General features: G+C 38.7%; 1 protein-coding gene across 4 annotated transcripts in view; it reads right to left on the bottom strand.

Moving 5' to 3' along the window:
• Window positions 1-2,442: 2,442 nt before the first annotated feature.
• The window catches only part of bsna (bassoon presynaptic cytomatrix protein a), a 197,605-nt gene continuing 174,836 nt past the window's right edge, over window positions 2,443-25,211 (bottom strand). For 3 of the 4 annotated variants that reach the window (XM_084721612.1, XM_084721614.1, XM_084721615.1), the window contains exons 11-17: window positions 23,286-23,614; window positions 18,988-19,081; window positions 17,758-17,889; window positions 16,801-16,856; window positions 14,653-14,794; window positions 13,848-13,941; window positions 2,443-5,591 (exon numbers count right to left, since the gene is read on the bottom strand). In XM_084721612.1, coding sequence (XP_084577738.1) covers window positions 16,816-16,856; window positions 17,758-17,889; window positions 18,988-19,081; window positions 23,286-23,614 — 596 coding nt within the window. In that variant the 3' untranslated portion in view covers window positions 2,443-5,591; window positions 13,848-13,941; window positions 14,653-14,794; window positions 16,801-16,815. The remainder of the gene's footprint in view (window positions 5,592-13,847; window positions 13,942-14,652; window positions 14,795-16,800; window positions 16,857-17,757; window positions 17,890-18,987; window positions 19,082-23,285; window positions 23,615-25,211) is intronic. The other variant, XM_084721613.1, reaches the window with a different exon arrangement.

The raw sequence follows: 25,211 nt of genomic DNA, 5'->3' as shown, positions 1-25,211 counted from the left end.
CCAAGTTTTATGCATTAATATTTACTACATTTGTGCTTGAAACACCTCTGAAAAACCAGGCTGTGGCTTGATGATTTTGCCCACTGGTGATTGCTGTGGTCTGAACTTTAGTCCGTTGCGTTCCTGGATTTAGACAGACACCATGCAGAGTATAGACAGAGACCACGACTGGCTAGAGGGCAGTAACAGGATGGCTTTCTTCAGTGACCAGTATTGTATATAAAAGCCCTTGCTGCTATGCATATTTAAGTCACCTTCAGTGGCTGCATTCACACAGGAACAAAAAATGGGACATTTTTTACACATTTTGACGCAGATCTTGTTATTTATGTCTTCAAGGCTGTTTCATTCAAATATTGCCAAATCCATCGAGCTAAGAGGAAGATCACATCTGTGTCGTAAAGTGTTAAAAATCTGATTTATTGCACCTGCATAAACCCACCCATTATTTTCTATCGTCTATAGAACATCTCTGTCACGATGCTGCATTTAGCGTGTGCTTTCCTGAGGCAAAAGTGATTGAGGAACATTTTATTGAACATTTTATTTTTTTACAAACTTCCAAAAACATACGACACACAATAGAGGAAGTTGGTATTAATTTGGGTAACTTTAAACTTTCTCTCATATTATTATTTGTTCTACACTGACGTCTATTTTAATTTGAAGCTTCCACGGTGAAATCACGGATCTGGTGGCAGTGTACCTGTGTGAGGTGAGCTCTCCAGTCTCGGTGCGAACTGTCAGGGCCACGAGCACCTGATGTGACGGAGAATGACCAGATCCACACAGAACCAGAATAATCAGATTATTACTCCTGCAGCTGAATGTAACTTTAGAGAGGACAAAGAAAAGACCGAAAACACTGGGAGGAGGAGGTTGATTTTAACAAGAATTATGACCGTTAATCTTGTGTAGACCAAGAGAAATTTATGGAGGAACGTAATTTTTTAAAATCTTTTAAAACAGCCAATCACTTGACTGCACATTTGTGTTTCTAGCATCAATCAAGAACCAGAAAATGACATTCATATATATATATAAAATTTTTTGAAATAAAATAAACATAATGACATTGACACTGTTTGGGTAGAATAAATTTTTCAGATTCAGATTTCTGACAGTCTGATTATTTTGGTTGTGTATAAATCCAGTGACAGATTAAAATCTGGAATAACATAATCTCTGACTATATGTCTATATATTTCAAACCTTTATCACTCTTCTTTCTTCAGTCCCAGCCAGCTTCCTATCCCCTCTTGGTATGATAAAATAAATTCTCACATAGATAAATCATCTCATAAATGCTTCACAAAAAAATATACAGTATATATCAACTTCTTTTAGGCCATGCTCAAATAATGTGTAGGAGTCATAAAGGAGATGGGAGTTAAGGGATGTTTTCATACTGCATAAGCCGCCTCTTTTCCAATCTGTATTTTAATAATAGCTTCTATATATATATATAATTGCCTTTGTCACAGCGTGCTGTGATGGTAAATTTGCAGATAACTTTTTTGTTTCTGAGGTACAGAAATGTACAGTGTATTTAGCTTATAAATCTTAGTGTGTTGGTGGCAGTGCGCCTTTAAACACTCAAACACGCACATGCACGCACGCACACACGCACACGCACACACACACACACACACACACACACACACACACACACTCACACCAGTTAATTTAATTTTGGAATGCCTTGAACAGTGCTGAATTATATAATCTATAAATTTTATGTTATTATCTGTAATATGTATACATTTGCATTTGAACTGGCGTGGTATTTCACTTAAATATTCTTTAAACATTTCTCTCTGAAAAACATTTGCACATTCAGGTACCTGTAAGGATTTTTGATGGTGGTCATCAAAAAATAAATAAATAAAAGAGGAGCTTTTATTCTTCACCCCTGAGCAGACACAAACCATATAAGGGAATATATCTAAATATTTTTATAGATGTATATATAATATATTTATATAAATATTTATTTATTAATAAATGTGATTTTCTAAATCTCGACAACTTTTCTGTATTCTCAGCTAAATAAAACAATATGGCCAACAGATGTTCAGATGTGTTCATGACAACTGGGATCTTTCTGCGTTCCTTCTACCTGCTCAGTATTTCTGTTCACCCTAAACAAGCCCACAGTTTAAAATGCACTTTATGTTCATGTTTGTTTCCCTGTGAAATTTTTCTCAAATACCAGTGTTTAAAACAGCAAAAGGGCCATTTTCCATTTGTTTTTGCCATGAAAATTTAGTAATAGTAGTTTGTAGTGTAATAGTAGCGAAATAACAGTTTCCAGTTCATCACATTTAATAATTTAAGTTTTCTTAAATGAGGTAAATTATTAGATGTGAAAGATAAAATCTGACAAACTTAAGACAGCACTTTGTGTGAACTTCTAAACCTAAGTTGACAAAAAAAAAGTTCTTTTGACTTTTCTTTTTTCCACAGTATGGCAGCAACACTGCTGTTTCCTTACTTATCCTCTAAGCTCTCACTGGCATATCCCAGCTGTCATGAACGCATCTTCAGAGACACACCCTTTGGCAGAAACTCACAGTTGGGGAGGAGACGGGACCCTGAACGTGCCAGGTTAACACAAGCAATACAAAGATCCTTCTTATTATTTCATAACTTACGGTGACGGTGTCATTATTATACACAAACAAATTCACAGAATCTCCTTATTTTGATCTATGAGGAATGCCAAAACAATCTTGATATTAGAATAACTCAGGTGTGATAAACAATGATTGTTTGACTTCTCCCGTTTTTGTTTTTTTCACTTCCCTTTTTCTCCTCATGTTTCCGTTTTTCCAAATATGATTTCATTGCATAGAAGGACTGGAGATGAGAGGTCGCCTCTTCTGCCCACCATATTTGTTGTGGTTGAACTCGTGTTTGTCTTGTTTTTCTCTTCTTTTTCCACATTGGATGATGGTCGTTAAATACACGCATACAGACCCCCACACACATACATACAAACATTAGGAACAGAACAATATAGAGGTGACTTTGAGGTTTTCTGCGCCGGGCAGCATGCGAAGGTTCCCAGCGAGCGTTCACACAGACAATATACAGCAGAAGTTGGTTGGTTCGTTGGTTTTGCTGAAGGCCTCGCAATGTTTGGCCCAACAGAGTACGTTTTGAGTACCGAACCGCAGATCCCACAATGCACTGCAGGAGCAACAGCAGGGAGAACACTGACCTGAGAAGTTTCCATGACAACTGACAGTCTGAAAGAGAGGTTTTCAGGGGCTGGGTTACAGGTCTGCACGCCACCACGATAGAAAATGAAAAGTTAAAAAAAGGCGAGTGACTTCGTGACACAACCGAGTGTGTTATTTTTGGTTCCTCAGTCACATGAGTGTTGATTTTTTGTTTTTTTTTCTCTTTTTGACACCATATTTCGAGTGTGCTTTCACGTGCGCTGTGCACATTTGACAGAGTGAAGACACATGCTGATACACACTGATGTGTAAAAGGAGCTCGGCGGGGCTTTTTGCCCAATAAACGTCCATCTTGGAGGGTCACATCGAAACCCAAACCCCCGCAGGTTACGATGTCAAGTCCAGTTCTGCCGCAATGTGTGACTGGTCTGCTTTTCAGTGCCTCTCTGCTGCCCTGCAGTGCTTTCACATCAGACTCCAGCTGGCTAATACAAGCAGCATATCACTCTGATCCACTGACTGGCTGATTGAAGACATGATGTCTCACTGTTGGTTGGAGAAGATCTGGGTGGTACCAAACTCTTGTTCATAGGTGAGCTCCTGCTCTCTGATGTATTAGTACAGCAGTAGTACAGTATTGGAGTACGTTTTGTGGTAGGTCAGACTTGAGCGGTACATCAGTGGTAAGTTAGACAGACGGAGGCAACATGTTTTTCTGTTCCACCAACTTTTAGAATGACACAAGATTGTGCTCTTTACTTTCTTACCTCTTAAACTATTGCTTTTATAAGTATTGATAATAAATAAGAGTCAGAAAATTGACAGGGGGCTTGATGAAGGTAACAAAACATTACAAAACATAAATTAAAGAAAAATAATATCACAAACAATTATCAAAAACAATTGTAATAATTTAAAAAATATAAATTAATCTCACTGTGGCCAGTGTTCCAGCTGATATTACTACATAAAAAAGGGGATGATGAAAATATGTGTTCACAGGGTGTAATAAAAAATATGCCACTTTTACTTCAAAATAAAATATCTAAAAATGATTAAGGCGATATTGGTAACCTGCAACATAAAAACCAGGCAAATAAGAAAACTAAATTAGAAAAAAAAAAAATGAGAGAACTCAAGAAATGATAACAACCTACAACAACATGAGAAATATCTGAGAGCCAAATGTTGCGAAGCAGTTGGAGAAACCCCATCACCACAAGCACTGCAGGTAAATGTTGTCTTAATGGCTTTGTAATGGCTGAAAAACAACCCAACCACATACGGCTTCACTCCAAATACCAATCGATTTTTTTTCTTAAAAAAACAAAAGGTTCCTCTTATTCCCGTGGCCCAATTCCTGTATGTTGCTCCGGAAATCTCTCTTCTTTGTTATTGTTTACGTCGTCTAGCTAAGATGTGTTTCCCAGTGTCTTTATGGCCTCTGTTTAAGTAATGATGAACAGTGTAAGGTCTTGGATATAAAGTTCCATGCATTCCAAATTCCTACATTTTTTTTTTTAATCCACTATACACTTCTTTAAAGACATGGCAAGTTGAGGATCACTGGGTGGGGATTAGAAAGAAAAGAAGGATCAGCATTCAAGAAACGCAGAGAGGTGAGGAAGAGGGGGAGCAAAAGGTTTCAGTTCCAATCTGGAATGTAGATAGAAACAGAGCAAACCGTGGAAAGAAGCACACGCCAACACACTCGTTCTGCGTGTCGGCTACGTTGTTTTTAATTGTCTTATTCATTCAACGTGACATTTTCATTAATTTCCAAGAGGTCTTAAGTACCAGAAAAGCCTGCAGTTTTTCAGCGAGTTTTATTCCATTGTCCCCGCTCTTTTTTTTTTTTTTTTTGAGAAAGAAAAGAGGAGAGAGGCTGGTTTGATGCTGTTACTCCAAGTTTGAGCACAGGACTGTGAAACCAAGGATGCTAGCATGCCAACATGCCTGTAGTAAAACTACCATTTCCTGTATGATGTTAGCAAGAAAAAGCAGCTCTCATATAAACGGTGAAGTCATCAGCGTATGGGAGTAGAATCGCACCACCCTTGTATTTACTTCCACTGAAGCTGCAGGGTTAAATCCACATGGAGGGCTGAGGTGGTCGATGGCGTCCAGTGGTTTGACTTGTCTTCAATAGCTGTGTAGATCTCCAGTGATGTAAGTAGAGCTCATTTTACTGGCATGGAAGAGCAGCAAAAAGAAAAACTTGTTTCTTTTAATTTTGCATTCATTTTTGGCTGCCAGTTTCTCTTTTGGAAAGAAGGGGTTGAGATGTTTCTAACTGCTACAGGTTGGTTTTAGGGTTCGGTGGTAGTTTGGTGGACTCTAACTCTTTGGCTGGGGACAATGGATCAAGAATGGTCCTTCTGAAGATGGACGTTGGCTTGGAATGATCTGTGAGAAAAAAACAAAACAAAAAAGGTAATTTACTCAAAAGCGTTGTGCACAATCTTTTTGAAAAGAGGTGGGACCAAGCCATTGTTTAGAAAGTCACAAGTCAGTCTCAAGTCTTTGCACTCAAGTTCCAAGTCAAGACAGAGAAGTTCCAAGCCCCAAACTTTGCATTTCAAGTCCAAAACAAGTCATCTTTGTCCAACTTCAAATGTTGAACATTGAAGTTGTTACGTCTCCATCTGCAATATTTAAACCATAAGTTTTGCCTATTACAGTTATTGTTTTGTTGACCACCACATGGACTTTGTGTGCAAACATATTATCTTTAGTGCCATTTCCCCCACGGGAGCTCAGAAATAAAACATTAGTTCTTCATGGTTCTCTCCTGCACTTGATTGGATGCTCTTGACTGTTTCAAACAATTCTGGATCTGGGTGAATGAAGTGTTGAGAAATGATGGGAAATGAACAGATTTGTGGCACACTTTTTAATAACATTGTTTTTAATTTTTGGGCTTGGGGAAGGTATCTAGTATTCTGAATTCAAAAGGCTCAAGTCAAGGGAAGTCATAAGTCATTGAAGTCCAAGTCCTTTTTTTTTTTTTTTTTTTTTTACTTTTTCAAGTTTAGTCCAATTATGTCTTGAGTCCACACCTCTGCCTTTTAATCTTCCAAAGGTCTTAGCAGATTACAGTGTCAACAATAGGATTATTGCATGAGTTGATTCAGTTATCACCTGTAACTGTTGTTCACCTTGTTTACAATATCCAGTAACAAGACTTGAACATTTCATATATATGAACACCGTAGCAGACATTGTTTCACATACATCAACTGCTTTCTTCCCAGTGTGGTGGCCCAGCAATTTATAGAATAGAAAATCTCTACTGTAACACAACAGCTCAATAAATTAACAATTTTGGGGTGCAAAAAACATTTAAAGTTGATAATGCATGAGGCACACAGGAAGCCTCCCTACTCAAAGGACTGTTGAATGCATTTGTAATGATGTAAAAATAAAGTTGACCACTAGATGGTGGATAAGTCTAGGAAATGCACTGCTGATCTGCAGGATATATGAGGGTTTTTATGAGATATGCCATTAGTGTGACAAAGGTAACTGGACTTCTCTTCCCTGCAGTTAAGCTTTGATATAGTTCAAAGTTTGACAAAATAAAAACACCCATTCTCTTGATTTTCCCTTGAATAAAAATGGGGATGATAATGCCTTGTATCTGCATCTTTGCTTTAAATAAAACGTTACAAATATTGGTACAAATACACTGATTTATAAGGGTTAAATAAATGATGTAAACTATATTTTCATTCACCATTGCTTTCACTGTATATTAGTGCCGTGCTGAACACAGCCAGTCATGTACCATTTTGTCAAATCAAAATTTTTTGTGTGTAATAAATCACCAGTGGCAACTGTCAAACATGTCATGCATCTTTGTGCGTCTGTGTATTTCCTTTATTCATTACAAGAAAATTGTACCCTCAGATCTTTTCCTACACCTGGCCACAACGAGCACTGATGATAGTGGAAGCAGTAGAGTGTAAAGAGTTTGTCTAGTCATGAAAATCCTGCGGCAGCAAACAACAAAACTGAAAAATGATCAGTACTCCAGCAAGAGCCCGGTCTTATTTAACATTGTTCACAGTGAGTATTTCCAGCATCAACCAGCTGTATGAGGCAGCAGGAAAATGAGGCCAGAGATATTCCTAACATCTCCAGACACCATGTCGGCCTGTGCTGACACAGCACCTGTCGATATAATAGGAAGGGCACATGTTACGTCGCTGCCCGAAATAACACAGGTCACTTGTATGATCTAGCACTTCAAATCTGTGTCACAGCTCTGGGGTAGAGACCTTACATTGAGCCAGCAGTTCTTGAATTATTTCTCTTAGTATTTGTTCAGCTTTAATTTATTTCTAACCCTGCAAATTGGGATCTGTAGACTCATCTTTTTCTTTCTTCTCCCTGCTTCAGGCAAACAGACTGAGAGAGCACTTCAGTGCATATGTAGACACTGCAGTAATTAGCCCCAGATGCAAAACACCTGTGTACCCCAGACACAAAATCTAGCGTCACCTGTGGCCAATATTCTGCTTTTGGGTTCAGCAGTCATTGTCCTTAAAAAGATAGTTCAGACTATTTAATGTGGGGCCGTATGAAGTATTTATGGATTGTCAGTATATTACCTACAGTAGATGCTGGTTGACATGCCAGCAGTTTGGAGAAGCAGCAGGAGTACCAGCATGGAAGCAACGGGAAAAGGTATTTTAGCCACTTAAAAAAGGTCCACCTAAAGTCAAAATCAAGATCACTTAAAGAGTATACTATGTTTAGAGTATTTTCACCGCTTTGCCATCAGACAAACTTTTCCAACCATTACATAAGCTAAATATTGCTCTCTAATAAACCAACCAAACTCTTTGTTTGTGTTATTTTGCTACTTTGGTGTGAAGATTAGTGCAGATTCCCAACAATAACACAAACAAACTAAGAGATCAAGAAGGCAGTGTTAGACCTCCTGTGTTCTGCGAGGTACTGACATTTGACTTATATGACAGCAGTATTCCATCAGAAAAGGCTGTCAGATGACAAGGTAAAGGCGTGAATATATTCTAAATATAACTGAAACATATATATTTTTTTAAGTTGGACCTTTTTCTAAAGTGTAAAGCGATAATAAATATATGTTCAGAATTTGTCACACCACAGAAATGTGTTATTAAAAAATCTCTAAATAGGTAAAATTAGGTCTCAAATGAAAAAAATTAGCTGTGTCGTTTGTCAGTTGGTTTGCAGGGCGTATAGCGTCTGGGGATAACTCTAAATTTCAGTATTACGTTTATGTGGTTTTAGTTGCCTAAACCTGTAAAACCTTCTTGTACACACACAAAAATGATGTATATTATCATTTTCATGTGATGGATTGTTGCAGATTTGTATATATAGGTATCTAACATTTGCAAATAATCATAAAAGAAAAAGTCATTCTTTGTCAAACAAGGTATTTTAGAAGCTTTGGGACTCTATAATCACATTTACAGGTTGTTTTCCTCCATGAACTCCAGTTTCCTGGTTGGTCAAGTAGCAACATGTTTCCCACATGGATGCAGTAAACTGTATGCATCCTTTTAGAATCACTGCCTTCTGGTTTTCCTTCCCACTGTGCCTGACCCAGATTAAGTGCTCCAAACATGCTGTATATTTATATGTGCCCAGCACCAGACTTAATCTGTTCCAGTGAACACAGCCCCCCAAAGGGCTAGTACACAACACACACACACACACACACACACACACACACACACACACAAGCGGAGGCACAATGACGCACACAAAGATGTATGAATATAAGCACGGACACATGCACACACTGGCTGACTCATTGGATAGTGGAAGGGAGGGAAAAAACACTACATGACCTAAAGTATATGGACACGTAGTGAGGTGTAATTCTCATGGTTTGAACTCTGCCCTGTAGTTCCAGTTCAGGGAAACTTTAACGCTATACCTTTACATGCTTTACAAGCAATATGTGTACAGTATTTGACTTACAAATGGTGTTTGTTTTTTCGTTTTCTTTCCTTTATATTACTACTACAATGTGTGCAGCATCTGAGTCCAAGACAGATTTACCTACAGGGACAATAAAGTGGATTATATTGTTTCATGTTGTGTATAAAAATATTCTAGACAGTAGTGAGTTTCCTATGTTATAACAATGGTTTGAGGACGGCCCTTTCAGGAGGCATCACGACAATGCCACTGCGCACAAAATGAAGCCCATGAAAAAAAAATGTTTCTCCCAGTTGCCATGAAAGACGTTGACAGGGTTGCACAGAGCCTGGAAAAAGGAACTGGTAGCTGACAGTGAGCTGGACAACATGAATGGGCGACCTCACTAATGTTTGATGAATACCTGCAGCCAGGTCCCAAAAATTCAAAGCATCTGAGAGGAATGGACAACATATCACTGGTTCACCCATTACATTTGGGTGTGTAATGTTTGGGTGTCCACATACTTTTGGTCATATAGTGCACAAAAATGTAAGGATGAGAGAGCAATGAGGGACAGGACAAGCAAGAAAGACGAAAGTAGAAATCGAAGAGATGGAGAACTAAAATGGGGGGGTTTTCCTTACAGTAATAGAAAGAATGAGACACAACAGAGAGAGAGAGGGAGTGAACGAGTGACAAAGTGGAAATCTGACGGAGAAAGAAGTGAGAAAGCAAGAGCAAAAGAAGAGAGAAGAAAGCAGCGATGTTTGACAGCGGGAGTAGAGTGTGGGAGGAGAGAATTCTCTTTGCAGCAGTCACATGAGGCAGTTAGTCAGCGCATGGCTGCACAGCACACAGACACACACAGTCCGGGCTCACTACATTATCTTTTATGGCACATATGCAACATCAATGCCTGCTCATCCCCCCATGGTGCCTCAAAAGCTTCAAAACCCACTGCACCAAGGCAAAAGACTGTACTTCCAATGAGACACAAAAAAGCATGTAAGAGATTTTGCTGGTGCTGCTTCTGTCTTTACTGCCCTGAATCATATAACACACATCTGCAGTGCTCCCTTTATCAGAGCCACATGCCATGAAATGAGCTGACATTTCTCAAACCTGTCTCCTGAAAATTACAGTCATACATATTTAATTTGCATTGGCAAATACATTTTGTGTTTGTTAATGCGGCTTTATGTTGACTGTCTGCAAAACATTAACCACCAACCTATTTTATTTACTCCCCTAGAAAATCCACTCTTGGCAAAAAATGCATGATTACCATTTTTATTGTTATGTTTGGCAACGCAAAGCACTTGGTTAAGCTCAGGAAAAGCTTGTGGTCTTGGCTGAATATTGACAAAGTTAATGCAGCTTTGTGGCATGAAACAGCATGCAGTGTCTTAACCATACAACAATATTTTCCTAACCTTAACCAAGTGGTTTTTGTGTGTAAACCAGTCATTTAGGACACAGGAAGTGTCCCTCTGCTAGCAAACAACAGATAAATACCTACATGCTGCTGTGTGGTGGGATGCAATACCAAATTTTAACAGAAAAACTGAGCCTTTAAGAAGACAAAATGTGGACACAGGCGATAAGACTTGAGGCATCAGCAGGACGAGTATAAAACTTATTTGGACAGACAAACTGTAGAAACTGACGCTAACTAAGATACAAAATGCCTTTGACCTATGGTTGGCAATTTCTACCTGACTGACGATGTCCACAGTGAAACAACGATATCGTTGTTGTTAACACACTTCTAGCAGCCCACAGGAAAGAAACACTGCTGCTACCAATGTAACTGCACCTAACTGGGCTTTCATACGAAAATAATACATGGAAATGAAGACATACAGTCGTACAATGAGCAGCAGCAACAGCTTTTTTAGATTTTCTCTCCCACAAGTCAAAAACAGAACTTTGTCAACAACTCCTGCCCTCCGGCAACTCTGAGAGGACAGACAACCTGAATTACAGAGGGCTTTTAAATCCCTCAGAGCTCAGTGGTTGCTGACTGACAGCCATCATAATGAGAATTTTACTTGATGAATTGATCAAGTAGTTGTAAATATAAAAATATTTCACTTCTGGTCATTCAGTGGCCATTTCTCCAAGAAAAGCAAAGTAAGGAGAAAGGACACTGAGTTGAATTTGGTATACTGAAATCTAATGTTCTATCTAATGTTTTTAGCCAGCTTCAGGCATTTTGTTACTGTTTCAGCCCTTGGTTGCGTAGTCTAGTGCCGCTTGTTTCCCTTCCCACCCTGGTTTTCAGAATATGATGTGTTGTGCTCTGTCTCTATGATGGATGAAATCACTCCTCACTCCCTCCAGTATAACAAAAGAGAATACGTTAGGGTAAAAAAATCATAAGCTCCTGTTTTGCAAAAGGAAGGCAATCTAGTTTCAATGTTCTGAACATTATTAAATACAAAAGAGCACCATCTGTTTAAGGGACCATTCACATTTTGCACTTTTAATGCAGCTGCCACCATCAGAGGATTTGAAAAAGTAAATCCACAGAGCTGAATACATTTTTTTGATAAGTTGACAAGGTAATGAGCTAACTGTTGCTAGCAAAACAATGCTAACCACTGTGACTTGAATAGTTGACTGCTGTCAAAGAAGCATTTCATACTAACTTTTCCAGTGATATGCAAAGGATAAATGTGTGATACTCTAAACGCTGACACAAAGACTTTATGGAGTTGCAGCTAATTTATGCAACAGCAAATTCCATCCCTGACACAGCCTGACAAAGTTGCTACGACCCAAAATCATTTAGAAAGAGTTTTTTTTTTAATGCTTCAAACACTTTTGTACATTTTCACTTTGTTCGTCTCACTGGTTTATATTTGGGTTTTGAGGTCTTTGGGTGTTTGTCACACCACAAAAATACTGCTGGCTTGTGTGATGTTGTTATCAATGTGAAGATAAATAAACCCCAAAATATACCGTGGGCATTTTTAGATTTTAAAAGGCGCCAACGTGAGAGATGACATCACAGTCAAAACAAAGTAAATGAATCAGGTGCTCTGAATGATAAACACTGATGCCAGTTCAGCAACATTTTACTTCGGTTCTTTGATCAAGAGGGTTTGATGTTTCGTTTCACTCTAACAGGTTAAACTCAGACAGTGGACGACTCGGACATGGATCATTATCATGCTCTTGGAACAAGACAGACTTTAGCTGATGTGTTTCTGGCTGAGCTGACTGCAGGCTTTTAAACTCGCACAACCCAGATGGCAGTGATTTTCAGGAGCAGGCTACAATACAACAGCTGCAAAAACACAGAAGCAGTGACAAAAACTGGCTCCAGGCTGCACTGCAGGGACGAGCAGCACAGGCAGCCTGTATCCACATGACAAAAAATGAAATATGGAGATGGAGAATTACAGATGTACAAATGTCCCGAAGACAGAGTGATAAGTAAATTAAAATTGTGCTTTTGTACTCAGATTTGTTTCTTAAGGGTTAGATTAATGTTGCTCTATTTTTTTTTAAAGGGGCCCTGTGGAGTTTTCTTGTAAACAAACGAAAGTTTATGTTTATATTCAGTGTGACTCACCAAAACATATTCTGTGCATCCTTGAGGTCTAACAAACGTGATGAATGCATTTCCTTCCTCATGAAACATTTGCAAAGCGGATTTTTTAAAGCATTTTAAATCCTACATTGTTTATATCCAGCATGCATCTGAGTGTGTTAACACCACCTGTTGATCAGTGGAATAGTGTGAAACCACTGGCAGGACTGCGACCGTGCTAACCATGTGCACCGTTTTTCTAAATAGTTTTCCATGTTGGTGTTTGATCAAAAATGATATATTTACCAATCACGTGGAAAACCTTAAGTGTTTCAAATGTGCTGAGTCATCCTTCAAGATCACATGGTGCAAAGCCAGTATAAACATACCTAGGCTATTGGTTTCACTGGAGAGATGTATGTAGTTTCCCATGATGCTCTATCATGTTTTAAAGCTGGGCTAGGCAGTTTAATTTTGGTGGTACTGGACAAAGTTTCTATTCTAATCTTTAAGCATAATGTAATTCAAGTGATCTGAGAGAAAACTAGACTTCTGCTACTCCTGTTTCTTTTTTTCCAGGCTTTAGAAAATCTATCCCATGACAGGAGACATTGGTCAATCACAGGTCAGTTAAATAGTTTATAGTTGAGTCTTAATCCTAGGATCTAAGTATTTGACATCATAGAAGGATCACTATCTTCAATCCACAAATTCATAGATCCAGTAATTAGAAGACCCGTGAATGAGACTCAGCAATCACTCAATCTTTCACCTGAAATGTCTATCCTAACTTTAACAAGTTATTCTTCCTGAAAAAAATACAAAATATTAACTAACTCTAACCAGCTGTCAACATTGAAAATCAGTCAGTGGTTACTGACAGAATCAGTGGTATCAGAAGGGATTATCCTGCCAGCTAACTTTTCAGTTTTGCAACCAAATCTCAATCACTCAGCAAAAGTGTCAAATTCTGCTAAGGCTCCTAAGTTCGGGATTTGAACGCTGTTGATCTTCTAGTTGTAGAATCAAAAAGACAGTGGCATACACCAATACATGTGAAATACAAAAGATTGCTATTTTAATAGATAAAGACCAGAAAGTAGATATTTAGATTTCTATATTTGTGTGGTTGATGAGTGTGGCTGTCTGCGGGTGTAAAAGATCTTGATGGGCTCAGTCAGGAATAGTTAAAGGTAACTTACTGTCTGGCCTGCCAGAGAGAGCAGCGAGTTCTCTCTGCCAGCGTGTGCTCAGGCCTGAGACATTAAGGATCCGCAGGATTCCAGTCCTTGTTGGCTGCAGAAGAAAAGCAGCAGCATTTTAGACAAGATGTTTTTCTTAATAGAAAATTCCATCTCCACATATTGGATTAGACATAAACTCCAGTGTGGATATGTTGTTAATCACAGGGTGCTGTATGAAGTTATATGGACATATTCACCATTATTCTGGCAGATTATTTGCAAAGATGTGATGAAGTTACCTGTATGATACAGTTGCCCACTTTATTTACTGAACCTTTTTTTTTTATCATTTGTGGGTAACTTCTTAGTGAAAAAAAAAGATGCTTTCCTTAACACGTTAATGAGGGTCACCAGAACGCACCATTAGTTTTGGTCTCTGTAAGGTTATGCTGTCTTCATTTCATACCGAAGTTAGAGTAATTACCAGTTTCTGATTTGTTTCATGTCAGGATCCAAGTGGCAATTACAACTGTGAAAATGGAAAATGGATTTTTCTGAAAGCTCTCATAAATCTGACTTGAATTATAATGCGCCCGAGGACCAAACAAACATAGATGCCTCCTGCCAATCAAAGCTGTTGTTTAAGGTATTCAAAGTCACACTGAATGGAAATGGTATTACAGTGTTGATGCACACTCATTTTTACCCTGAAATGACCAGCTCTCATGTGACATGAATATGCTGTTGAACTAGGCTCTGGACAAAGACTCAAAAGTTTCAGTTGCAGCGTTTGCAGGTGAAATGACTGAATGTAAACACTCACCAGTTTGCTCAGCTCTCCTCTCTGTTCCCCTCTCTCTCTCTCTCGCCTTCCTCTCTCTTTCAGTAAAACAAAAGCTGGGGGAACTTCACAGGTTTTTCTGGTACAAGGCCTCATGACATTGTCATTTGACATTTACATCGTCCTGCAAATACATGAATACATTTGGTTAATTTATATACTAGTCTTTTAAATTTCAAGCTTCCTCAATCAATATTTTTCCAGACCACAAATGGCGCTGCAGGCAGGTTATTTTGGGGATGTATCTATGTACCCAGCGGCTCCTCCAGGCAGGTCTTAATCCTATGCTCACTCCTAACCCTTACCAGTTATGTGCTGTATAGAGCCGGGGAACATACTGGAACTGGAAAGGCTGAATTTCCAAGTTCCCAGCTGGAATTTCAACTGGAACACCCCCTGAAGTCGGATTCCCAACTTGGACAGTTAAAGAAACCTCACCAACCCTCACCTCAAAATCCAACATGGCTGCTCTACACAGCAACAGTAATAAACTGTCATGGTTTGGGATTCTGTTTGTTATTTCCTGTTTTATTTTGGTAGTTTTCTGGTCCTCCCTCGTGTGTTCTGTTTTTACTTCCTGTCTTTGTCTGTTTTCCCGCCCTTTGTGATCACTAATTATTTTCACCTGTCTCTGACTGCCCTCACCTGTGTCTTGTTTTCCTTCCCCTTCCTAGTGCATTTAATCCTGTGTCTTGTCCTCTTTCCTTTGTTGGTTCATTCTCTCGTCTCGTCTCTGTGTTGGTCAGTGTTTCCTTGTGTTTTTGGATTTATGGATTTTTGTTTTTTTTTTCCTCCCTGCCTGTTTTTTGGATTCTTCCTCGTCACTCTAGTAAGTTTTGTTTTTGGTCTGCAGTAATTAAATATCTTTTGAACTCTCCCCTCTGCCTTCTGGTTGTCTGCATTTGGGTCCACCTCCAAGTTAAACAACGTAACATAAACCTCAGAGGTAAATGTTTCTGTCCCTAAACCTTCCCAGATCAGTGTTGTCACATTATAAAACATAATTACTGTGTGCAACAAGTACAATGAAGAAATAACACATACAAATATTGCAACAGTTTTGCAAATCAAGGGTTCCCTTCTAGATGTAACTCAATAAATACAGTTCAGCTGCATACAGTTTACATACAGTGTAGCAGAGACCAACTCCTTTCAGTGCAAAGGCCAAATACTTAAATATTCCACGTGTGTGGCTTTGCAAAGCCCACCTGTCATTGTACTACTTTTTTTTATTGTTCTGGGATTTTTGGTTTTATGTCTTTGGGAAGTTTAGTCTCAAGTAAGTGAAATCTTAAAGCAGTCAAGTCCTTGTCCACAGCTCTGATGGTGATAATGTGTATGTATATTACACAATATATGACAACTTTGACTTGATGCCGCTGCATCACAGTCTTGTGTATTCAGCAGTGATAACCTGCTCTGCAAACACACGTCCTGCTTGATGCAGATTGCGCGTCATAGTAGGAATAAGTTGTCATTGTCAGAGTTAAATTTTCAGGACCAAAGAATCAGAAACAGACAGTGAAGAAAACACAGTCAGACACAGACACTCTGCTTCAGGAACACACCGCCTGTTCTGAGTAAACCACTTTAAGCCGCTCACTCTCTGCTCCCTACAAGAGTCAACACACAACACGCTGTAGCTATCTGTCAACAACCCAGCACACTTTGAACCAGCAGCATCTCAGAGATTTATTTTTGTGCCTAATGTTGAGATGCACTTGTTCACTTAGGAGTAGAAAAACTGTATGCAGCCCTCTGTGCACGAGTCATTGACTAAAACTACTGGTGATGTTTTTTAATTTAAGACATTAATGCACTCGCTCTACAAAAATAATCTGTGTGGAGTTCATAAATAATGAACATCATCTTCAGCTCAGGTAAAAAACAAGACAATAAATTAAACAGCAAGCAGCTCTTTTCAAACTGCTCAAGAGAAGCTGTATTGAATGTAAGAAGCTCGGCTACAACCTTTCCCATAAAATAAATACCAAGTAGAAAATAAATCACTGTTCCGGTTCCTACTTTGTTTTCAGTGCTTCTTTTATGAATGACTTGTGTTCTGCAACTCTGACTTTAAGCATAACTTATTGGGACAAACAGGAGAAAGGTAGGAAAGAAAATACAAACCTTAATATTGGCACCTCAGAAGAAAGAGGTGAACTTCTTGCCAAAACCGGAGATAGCTGGAAGAAAGTGGACAAGAAAAAGGTGTTAACTAAGGGGTGAGAACTGATTTTTAAATTTACTTGATGTGTAACTTGAAAGGACTCTAATGGGTTACTGTTATTACAGTGACTTTGCAATGTACATTGGTTATTTTATTGTTATGGTTATTACTTGGTAGCATTTGTTTTGTGTCTCTTCATGGTTGCTTGCTTCTATTTGTAGTCGCTTTGTGTTTCCATGCAGTTTCGCATTAATGTAGTTGTTTTCCTTCTCATTGTAGTCATTTTGTATCTATAGTGTTTTGTCTCTTTGTAGTCGTTTTGTGTCTCTTTGTAGAAATGCTGCTTCTCTTTGTACTTGTTTTACATTCCTCTTTAGTTGTTTGCTGTCTCTTTGTAGTTTTTTATGTTGCTACATAGTTGTTTTGTGCCGCTTTATAGATGTTTTGTAACTCTTTGTAGTTATTTTGCATTTTTTTGTACTCTTTTTGCATTTCTTTGTAATTGTTTTACTTCCTTCTGTAGTTGTTTTGGGATGCTAGTTATTTTGCCTCTGTGCTCTGCGTTTTTGTAGTTTTTCAACTACAAAAAGACAGACATTTTGCTTCTCTTTGTAGTTGCTTTTCATCTTCCGGTAGTTGTTTGATTGACGTCCAGCAAGAAATGTTAAAATTCACTTCAAACTCCAGGCCTCCTGAGCCCTCGGGCCTGTGCCTGGTCGGCTTCACGAGTTGTTATTTTGAGTGAATGTTGAATTAAGTAACAATCTGCATTGAAAATTGTTTTTCTTCAGCAATGAACATAGTGATGATAAAGAGTAATCACTGATAACTTCTCAACATGATAGATTGATTTCATTATATCATGACCAAATTACTTATTTCTCGTGTGCCGTCACTATGCGGTTTGTTTGCTGTACCTTCTCCCAGTTTGCCGGCCTGCTCAGCGGCTCCTCCAGGCAGGATCTTGGACAACACACTGTCTCCCTCCATGCCAGGCTGACCCGCTGCTGCACTGCCAATTCCTCCTGGCCTAGGAGCTGCCTTGGAGCCTGGACAGAGAAACAGAGAGGAGAAGAGACGACGACAGGATAGTGGAGAGGGAAAGAGGAGAGGGAAGGAAAAGAGAAAAGGAATCCAGAGGACAAGAGGAGTCAGTACCTGTTCAGGTCTAATATTAGGAGGCATCTTCCACTGTACAACCTGTATCTTTTATTTTTTTTATATGATGACATCTTTGGTGTAAAGTGCTCAAGTGCTGTTTCTCTATCTTTTCATTGCACTTTCCAAAATTTACTTGTAAATCAAGCAGCGTTGGCCACTGAAACCATGTTTCAAGTTGCCCTTGTTGATATGTGTCCGGCCCTGCCACTCTACTGACAACACTAATTATTCCTACAAAAAGATCCAGCACACTGTCAGTAATTATCATCAATATTAGAGTTTAATTTAGCGAGTGACAATAAGACACATTTTCTGTGCCCATTCAGATGAACCTCAGAGTTTAAGACTAACCACTTGTTTCGTCAAACTAATGATCCTAAATCAAAAGATATTCTGAATATTCAGAGGAAACCAGCAAATATTCATTCATGAGTAGTTGGAACCAGTGATTTTGTTTGCATTTTTGCTTAAAAAATATTTTAACAATTAATCAAATGTCAAAACTGTTGCCTAATATCTGATCAGCAAATCAATGTATTGTTTCAGTCCCAGAATGATCATTGTCCTGGCACAATACACAATAAAAAAAACAATATTTAATGTTGGTAAAACAGGACCCAAGATCCATTCATATATCTACCACACTGCATACTAGAAGTTACCTCCTGCATTATCATTAAATTTAACATATTTTGAAGGGAAAATGTTCATGCTTGCCTTCTCACCTCCAGACTAACTGACTCAACGCACTACTCAACAAATTGACCAAATTATTTATACTAACTAACTAACTTGGCACCTGCTGCCTTAGAGTGAAACCCCTCCTACTGTGGGATTTTCTGCAGATTAATCTCAGATTAGATGAGACAGCACACTCCGGTTACATAATACAGACTCAGTGGGCAGCAGCTGGCGAGACGTCGGAGTGGTGGGAGTCTGTGTGTGTGTGTGCATGTGTGTGTGTTTGTGTTATGATTATACTGTACCTATGCCTGTGAGCGGGGGCTGGGCAGCTTTTGTGGCCATGACGGGCGCTGCCTTTGCTCCAATAGCTGTGGCCGGAGGTGTGTCAATCTTGGCCTGCAGAGAGAGAAAGAGAGAGAGAGAGAGCAAAATCTCAGTACCTCCTCACAATAACACTGTGAAGAGACGAGTGAGAGGAACATGGGATTTAGTTCTGTTTACTCAAACAAGAGAGAGTGAGGCAGAGGGAGATAAGGAGAGCTGGCAAGAAAAGAGAGAGAAGAAAGAGATGGAGTGACTGACAGTGGACATTATGTTGTGACAGCTCGCTAAATGACATGAATGATGACTGACTGAATGATGAGTTTCAACATGGTCAACACAGTCAGCTGTCAGTCTGAGGATTCCTGTTGAAAAAAGATCAGTTATCTGCCTCTGCATGGAGGTCCATTTACAATTTTATGATAAAAGAAAAACCCTATTTGATCAAGTTTAATTTCTCTCTTGTCGAGGCAAAGAATATTTTAGAATAACAATATAAAAACTTCTGAGAAACATCTCCTTTCAGGGCAGAAATATTTAATCACTACATTTATACCATCTTGACAGCTCTCAGACAGTTAGTTAAAGGAGGCTGTTAGATTTTTTAGAATTGCGCTTAAAATGAGAACTATCATTAATCATCCAGAAACAGCTGAGACATTACCTTGTAAGAGATTTGGCGAATAAATACAATAATTTATGTACATATGAATCCCAGAAGATCATAGGAAAGCTGAAGAATTTCAAAGTAAGCCCCAATTTATAAACCAACTTTTCAGTCTGGTATTTTCTGACAGATTTTTCATTGTTATTAGTTATTATTTTATTTTAGTGGAAATTTGTCCCTGACTTGAGATAATTTCTGACAGTTTATTGTGTTATTGTATATTTTAAAACTATTTTACTTTATTTTATTCCTCTTTTGTCATTTTGGGAATTTCAATGTATTGCAGTTAATTCTTTCAGAGAATTTTGCAGCAATCTTAGTTTGCATTCACATCCATTTTTGCACTGCTACCTATACATTCTGTGACAACTGAGAAAACTCTGTCTCTTATGAAGACCATGATATTAAGTTAAAAGCCCTGGAAAAATGGAACCTAAATTTACATTAATTTAAAGGGACAGTTCACCTCAAAATCAAAAATACATATTTTTCCTCTTATCTGCAGTAAGAAATAGTTCCTACATGAAACTGATTGATCATGATTTTTAGAAAGAGACATTACTGTTGAGTTTTATACATTTATTCTTTTCTTTTGGGATGCTCTGAGCACCACAAGCCAAGTGCCATCTACTTCCATTATACTGGAGAAAAGGGAGACATCTCTACAGCCGATATCTCCAAAACTCGACACCTCACACCAAAACAATCTAGATAGTTAAACAGCACAACAGGTAAGAAAAAACATATGTATTTTTTATTTTGGGAAAAACTGTCTCTGCAAACTGCACAAACCTGAATGAAAGGTATAGAATCAATTGTAATTGATTGGTGTTTGGTTTAACCTCTAGAAATGCTGTTACTGTATATGTCCCACATTTTCCTTGCTGTTTTTTCCCTCTTTGTTTGAGTGAGTTTTTGATATCTGCTGAGTCACTGCGAGCAGTTTGAAAGGGTTTCTTTCCAGCTCTGCCCTCAACACAAAGACTAAACTACAGTGTCTGCTGCTGCATTGCACAGAGAACAGCTTCAGGAAAGATGCAGACCAGACCTTTTCTGATATCCATCACTGTAACAGTCTGTATTATCTGAACACAAGAAATATGTCCAGTGTGCCTCTGTTGTGATCTTTCTTTGTGTGCTCTGTTTTCTGTAAAGCTCTTTGTGTCACTCCTGTTTAAAAAGACTCCATAAATAAACTTGACTCGACTTGACAGACACTGGACTGAAGCCAAACAATCACATAATATTCTGTATTTGTTTCCACGCTGACTCCTGTTGAGCTGCAGCAAAGCAGAGGTGATGCATTACGATGCACCGAGCAGGACGCAGCATTTCATTATTTACAGCCACTTAATCAATGCTTTTAATTACACAATGGAGGTAACATAAGGGTGTAAGTGAATGAGTCTGCAGACTGAATAATAATCATGTGACAAATACTATTTACTGTTTATGACTTCCTGTCAGAGCAACTCCACAGCAGAGCTTTCAGAATAATTTCCAAGAAATATTTCTGCATAATTTGATATCAGACCATATGAATTATTTCACTTTACTTTCCTGCTGATAGTACAATGGAGCCGCAATATTAAAATCGTGAACACGTTTAAGGACTGAAAGCGCATCATGAATAATTTGGGGATTTTCATAATGGACATATGACAGTAGCTTTGTGAACCATCTTATATTTACTGGAGACAGATTGAATTCAGGGAGAGAATCATTAAACTATCTGAATTTTCATGTTAAACATCATAATCAGATTTTAGACTCCAACAGCAAATAGATTTACATGGATTTATGATTATGGCAGAATAGATTTTTGCAGGGAGACATTTTGAGAGCCAATTCTTGAGTGTCTCGCAGACAGTGAATCAGCTACATTCAGTTATCAGCTGCCTCTGTGTTAATCACAGTGTTAGATAAGGCCTGCCAACAGAGGCACAGCAGAATATAAATAAACCATCTGAACTGGGACGAGATGGACCAGCTCTTATCTCTGGGAGCACGGAGGGACATGGGAGGATGAAGGGGATGCAAGGGCTGAGAGTGAAGACTGGCTGAAAACTGGGGAAGGGTGAAAGGGGAGGAAAGAGGAAATGTAGAGTTAGTGCAAACAATTAAATGACTGGGAGGAAAAGGAAAATGGATGGAGAGAAAATAAGGTGGATGACTATATTGTGAATTGAAGGATTGAAAGATTGCCTGGCAGGGATGCACCCGAATCCAAATCCTTTATTTATGAAAGTACAAATAATGCAACGGAAACTAATATTTCCTCACCCAAAGTTGCTTGTTATTATTTGAAAAAAAGTCAGCTCCATGATTACCTCGGCAAAGTTAGAAAAGGTTGCACATAACTTAATCAAAGACTGATTTAACGCAACAAGATTATGCCCTTCAACTTCACTTCAACAAGTTCTTTTTCCAATGCAAAACAGAATCTTTTCATTTATAAAACATATTTTTCAGTTTCAGATTTTTTACTATCCTCCAGTTAAAGGGGAGGTGGTGGTGGGCTTCAGACAGTTAATAAAATTTAGTTTGGCTACAAACATAAAGAGAGAGAGAAAGATAAATAGAAAGCACAGCGAGGAAGTGGAAATATATTTCATTATTAATTATATGCCAATATTAAATCATGTCAGTGCTTTGTAGGCACAACAGTGGCATTACCAATGAATATTAGGTTATTTCGATTTAACATGACATCTGATGTACACCATACTTACTTCTATTTGAATACAAATACAGAGAGCAATAATTTTGTTTGTTGAACAGATACAGATGATGACATATCTGCATGCCTCTGGGTGCTAGTCAATGTTAAATTATTAAGAGAACGATAGAGGTATAATTCTAGAAATAAGAAATCCCTAAACAAAAAGGTTACATCAAGATAACAAAATATAATTCTCCATGAGGGTCGGCTTTTATTGTTATTATTTCTTTGTATCATTGTTTGTGGTATTTCATTTAATTCATTTTTATTTTTTGTGTCTCTCCTATTATTTATCTATAAACACAAAACTATTTATGAATTCAATTCTGTGTAATAGGGATTAGGTTTGTGTATTTGATGTGTAATTTAAGATTTTAATTTGGCCCATGTTCCATCTGCTAACAGGAAAGCGGTGGGATTTATGACCGATACTGCAGCCAGCCACCTGGGAGGCGAATAAGATGTTTTGGCTTCACTTCTGGGGATGTTACATTGTCAATTTTTCTATAAAAACGCCATCTCTGGACCTCCATAGAGAGGAATGCGTGTGTGAGAGAAAAATAACCATCACGCATTAGTTCTGCATGACAGCATCACTAACAGGGGAGGTATATATAGTATGTGACATGCTTCTGTTGTTTCAAAATGTCACATCAATTACACACTATGCAGTGACCGAAAGAAAGAAATGATTGTATTTCTGATCTAAACGCAGATATGCCACTGAACTGAATTTTTCATTTTTGTTCAAACAGAAAAAATATCCATATCGTCTGAGTCAGTATCATAGCATCTCTTTATCATATCAACTGGAAACAGCCACTACAAATCCTGTTAACATTGTCATATTCTATTTCTTTCCACAACCAGTCTCTCCTCTCTGTACTCACCATGGTGGGTGGCGTTGTTCCTGTCGGACCCGTCTGCCTGGTTTGACCCATGGGTCCACCTGCTGGTCCCATCTGCCCTGGCTTGGCCTGGCCCTGCCCCATACCCATGCCTTGTCCCTGGGCTGGAGGCTGCTGCTGAGGGCCTGCGCCCGCTGCGGCACCAGGCTGCCCTGGCCTGGCAGCTTGCGTCTGGGCTTGTTGTTGGAGCTGTGTTCTTTGTCCCGGAGTCCCCTCTGTCTGGGGACCTGGACCACCCTGCCGTCCTGATCCCGTAGGCCCACCTGCGGGACCCTGACCACGGGTCGAGCTGCTGCCAGACCTAGAGGAGCCTGAATGTAGGAAAGTAGGGTTTCAATATTGTCTTATCTTATCACAAGAACTAGACAAAGGTAACAGCAGCTATCACCTTTTACATTAGATTCTATAAAACATGACAGAATATCATCAGTTCTCTGAACCCTGCAGGTCTTTACATGGTGTCAAAATACAGGGAATGATTGACAGCCCACAGTAATCATGTGTGCCGAAAGGACTCAGTTGCTACATCTGTGATCTTTGCATCATCTGTTCCTTGTCTCATGTGAATAGTTCCTAAATAGAAAACCTCTACTGATAAGCTCCAGTCAGCGAGGTCTGACTTATCCAATCAGATTATTTCATGCCTCTGAGAAAGCTCTGATTTTTGCAAAATTAAAACTCTGTTGATTAAGGAATCGCATTACTCATTTTACAGTATGGTTTTCTTATAATTTTAATGGCATTTCAGTTTTAATCACATCGTATACAACAGAGATTGACAGGTGAAGTGGGAATGAAAGGGAGGATAACATGCAACAAATGTCTGGAGCAAAGATCAAACCAGCGATTTAATGAGTACACTGCTAAGAACACAGCCACAGTGCTACCCTAGGAGAAAACATTTCCTTGGAAAAGTTACGCTTGATATAGTTAATTAAAAATTGTTGATCCCTGAGGGGACAGTTGATTGTAAAAGAGCGTCAAACTCTGCCTGAACAACAAGGGATATTAAATATTTGTGCCTCAGACCCAAATAAGAAATTCACAGGGATCTTATCCAGGGATCTCAGTTTATTATTGTTCCAGTGATAATCTGAGGGTGCACTATGGTTTGGGAAACTTTGTTTGGGTCTGTGGGAGAGATTTATAACACTTTCATTTTATTCATTCAATATGGCACATGGTCTTATTCATCCACGGTGACTCAACAACGCGTGAAGTAAAGCAAGACTTAGCTCACTGATAGGTAACATTAGATCTAGACCGAGGACAATCTCCCAGCTTCCTTTTCTAAAACTGGGTGGAAACATCTCCAATGCTGAACCAATCCAAAGTCTTTAGGGAAGACGTTCAAATGTTGACCTTGTGAGGAGAATGGGGGGAGAGCGTCATTTGTGGTAAGGGACGTCCTTGAAAAAATGTAAGCTAGGTTTGTTGCTGGCTGTTCTCGCCTCCGTTCAAGCAACTACCTTGCATTCAGAAGTCCCAACTGGACTGGTAGATGGCAGGATCTCTGATTGTCTGGTGGCGTGAGACTACATTAGGTCATACATGAAAAAAAAAACTTCAACTAAAAAAAGACTTAATTACTTAAAACACCATAATCTAGGGTCTCTGAATAATTAGCAACCAATCTCTAAGCTTCTGTTCTTTTCAAAAATACGAGAAACTTTTGACTTGCATAATTAACTACCATCTTTTTGTTCCTTTTCAGTCAGGGCCTTCACTCAACTGAAACTGTACTTACTTGCTCTGGGGTGATTAAAGTCTTATTTATCTGAAATAAAACAATATGTTTTTCTTTTTATAATAGACAACAGTCTTTTAATACCTCAGGGCTCTATTCTTGGCCTTCTGCATTTCTTTCTTTATATTTCATCAACTGACCAAATTATATGCTTTCATCAA

The sequence above is a fragment of the Lutjanus erythropterus genome, chromosome 6 (genome assembly GCF_056507025.1).
Source record: "Lutjanus erythropterus isolate fLutEry1 chromosome 6, fLutEry1.hap2, whole genome shotgun sequence".
Taxonomy (NCBI): domain Eukaryota; kingdom Metazoa; phylum Chordata; class Actinopteri; order Lutjaniformes; family Lutjanidae; genus Lutjanus; species Lutjanus erythropterus.
Note: the sequence above shows the minus strand (reverse complement) of the source record. Positions and strands in the feature narration are given on the sequence as shown.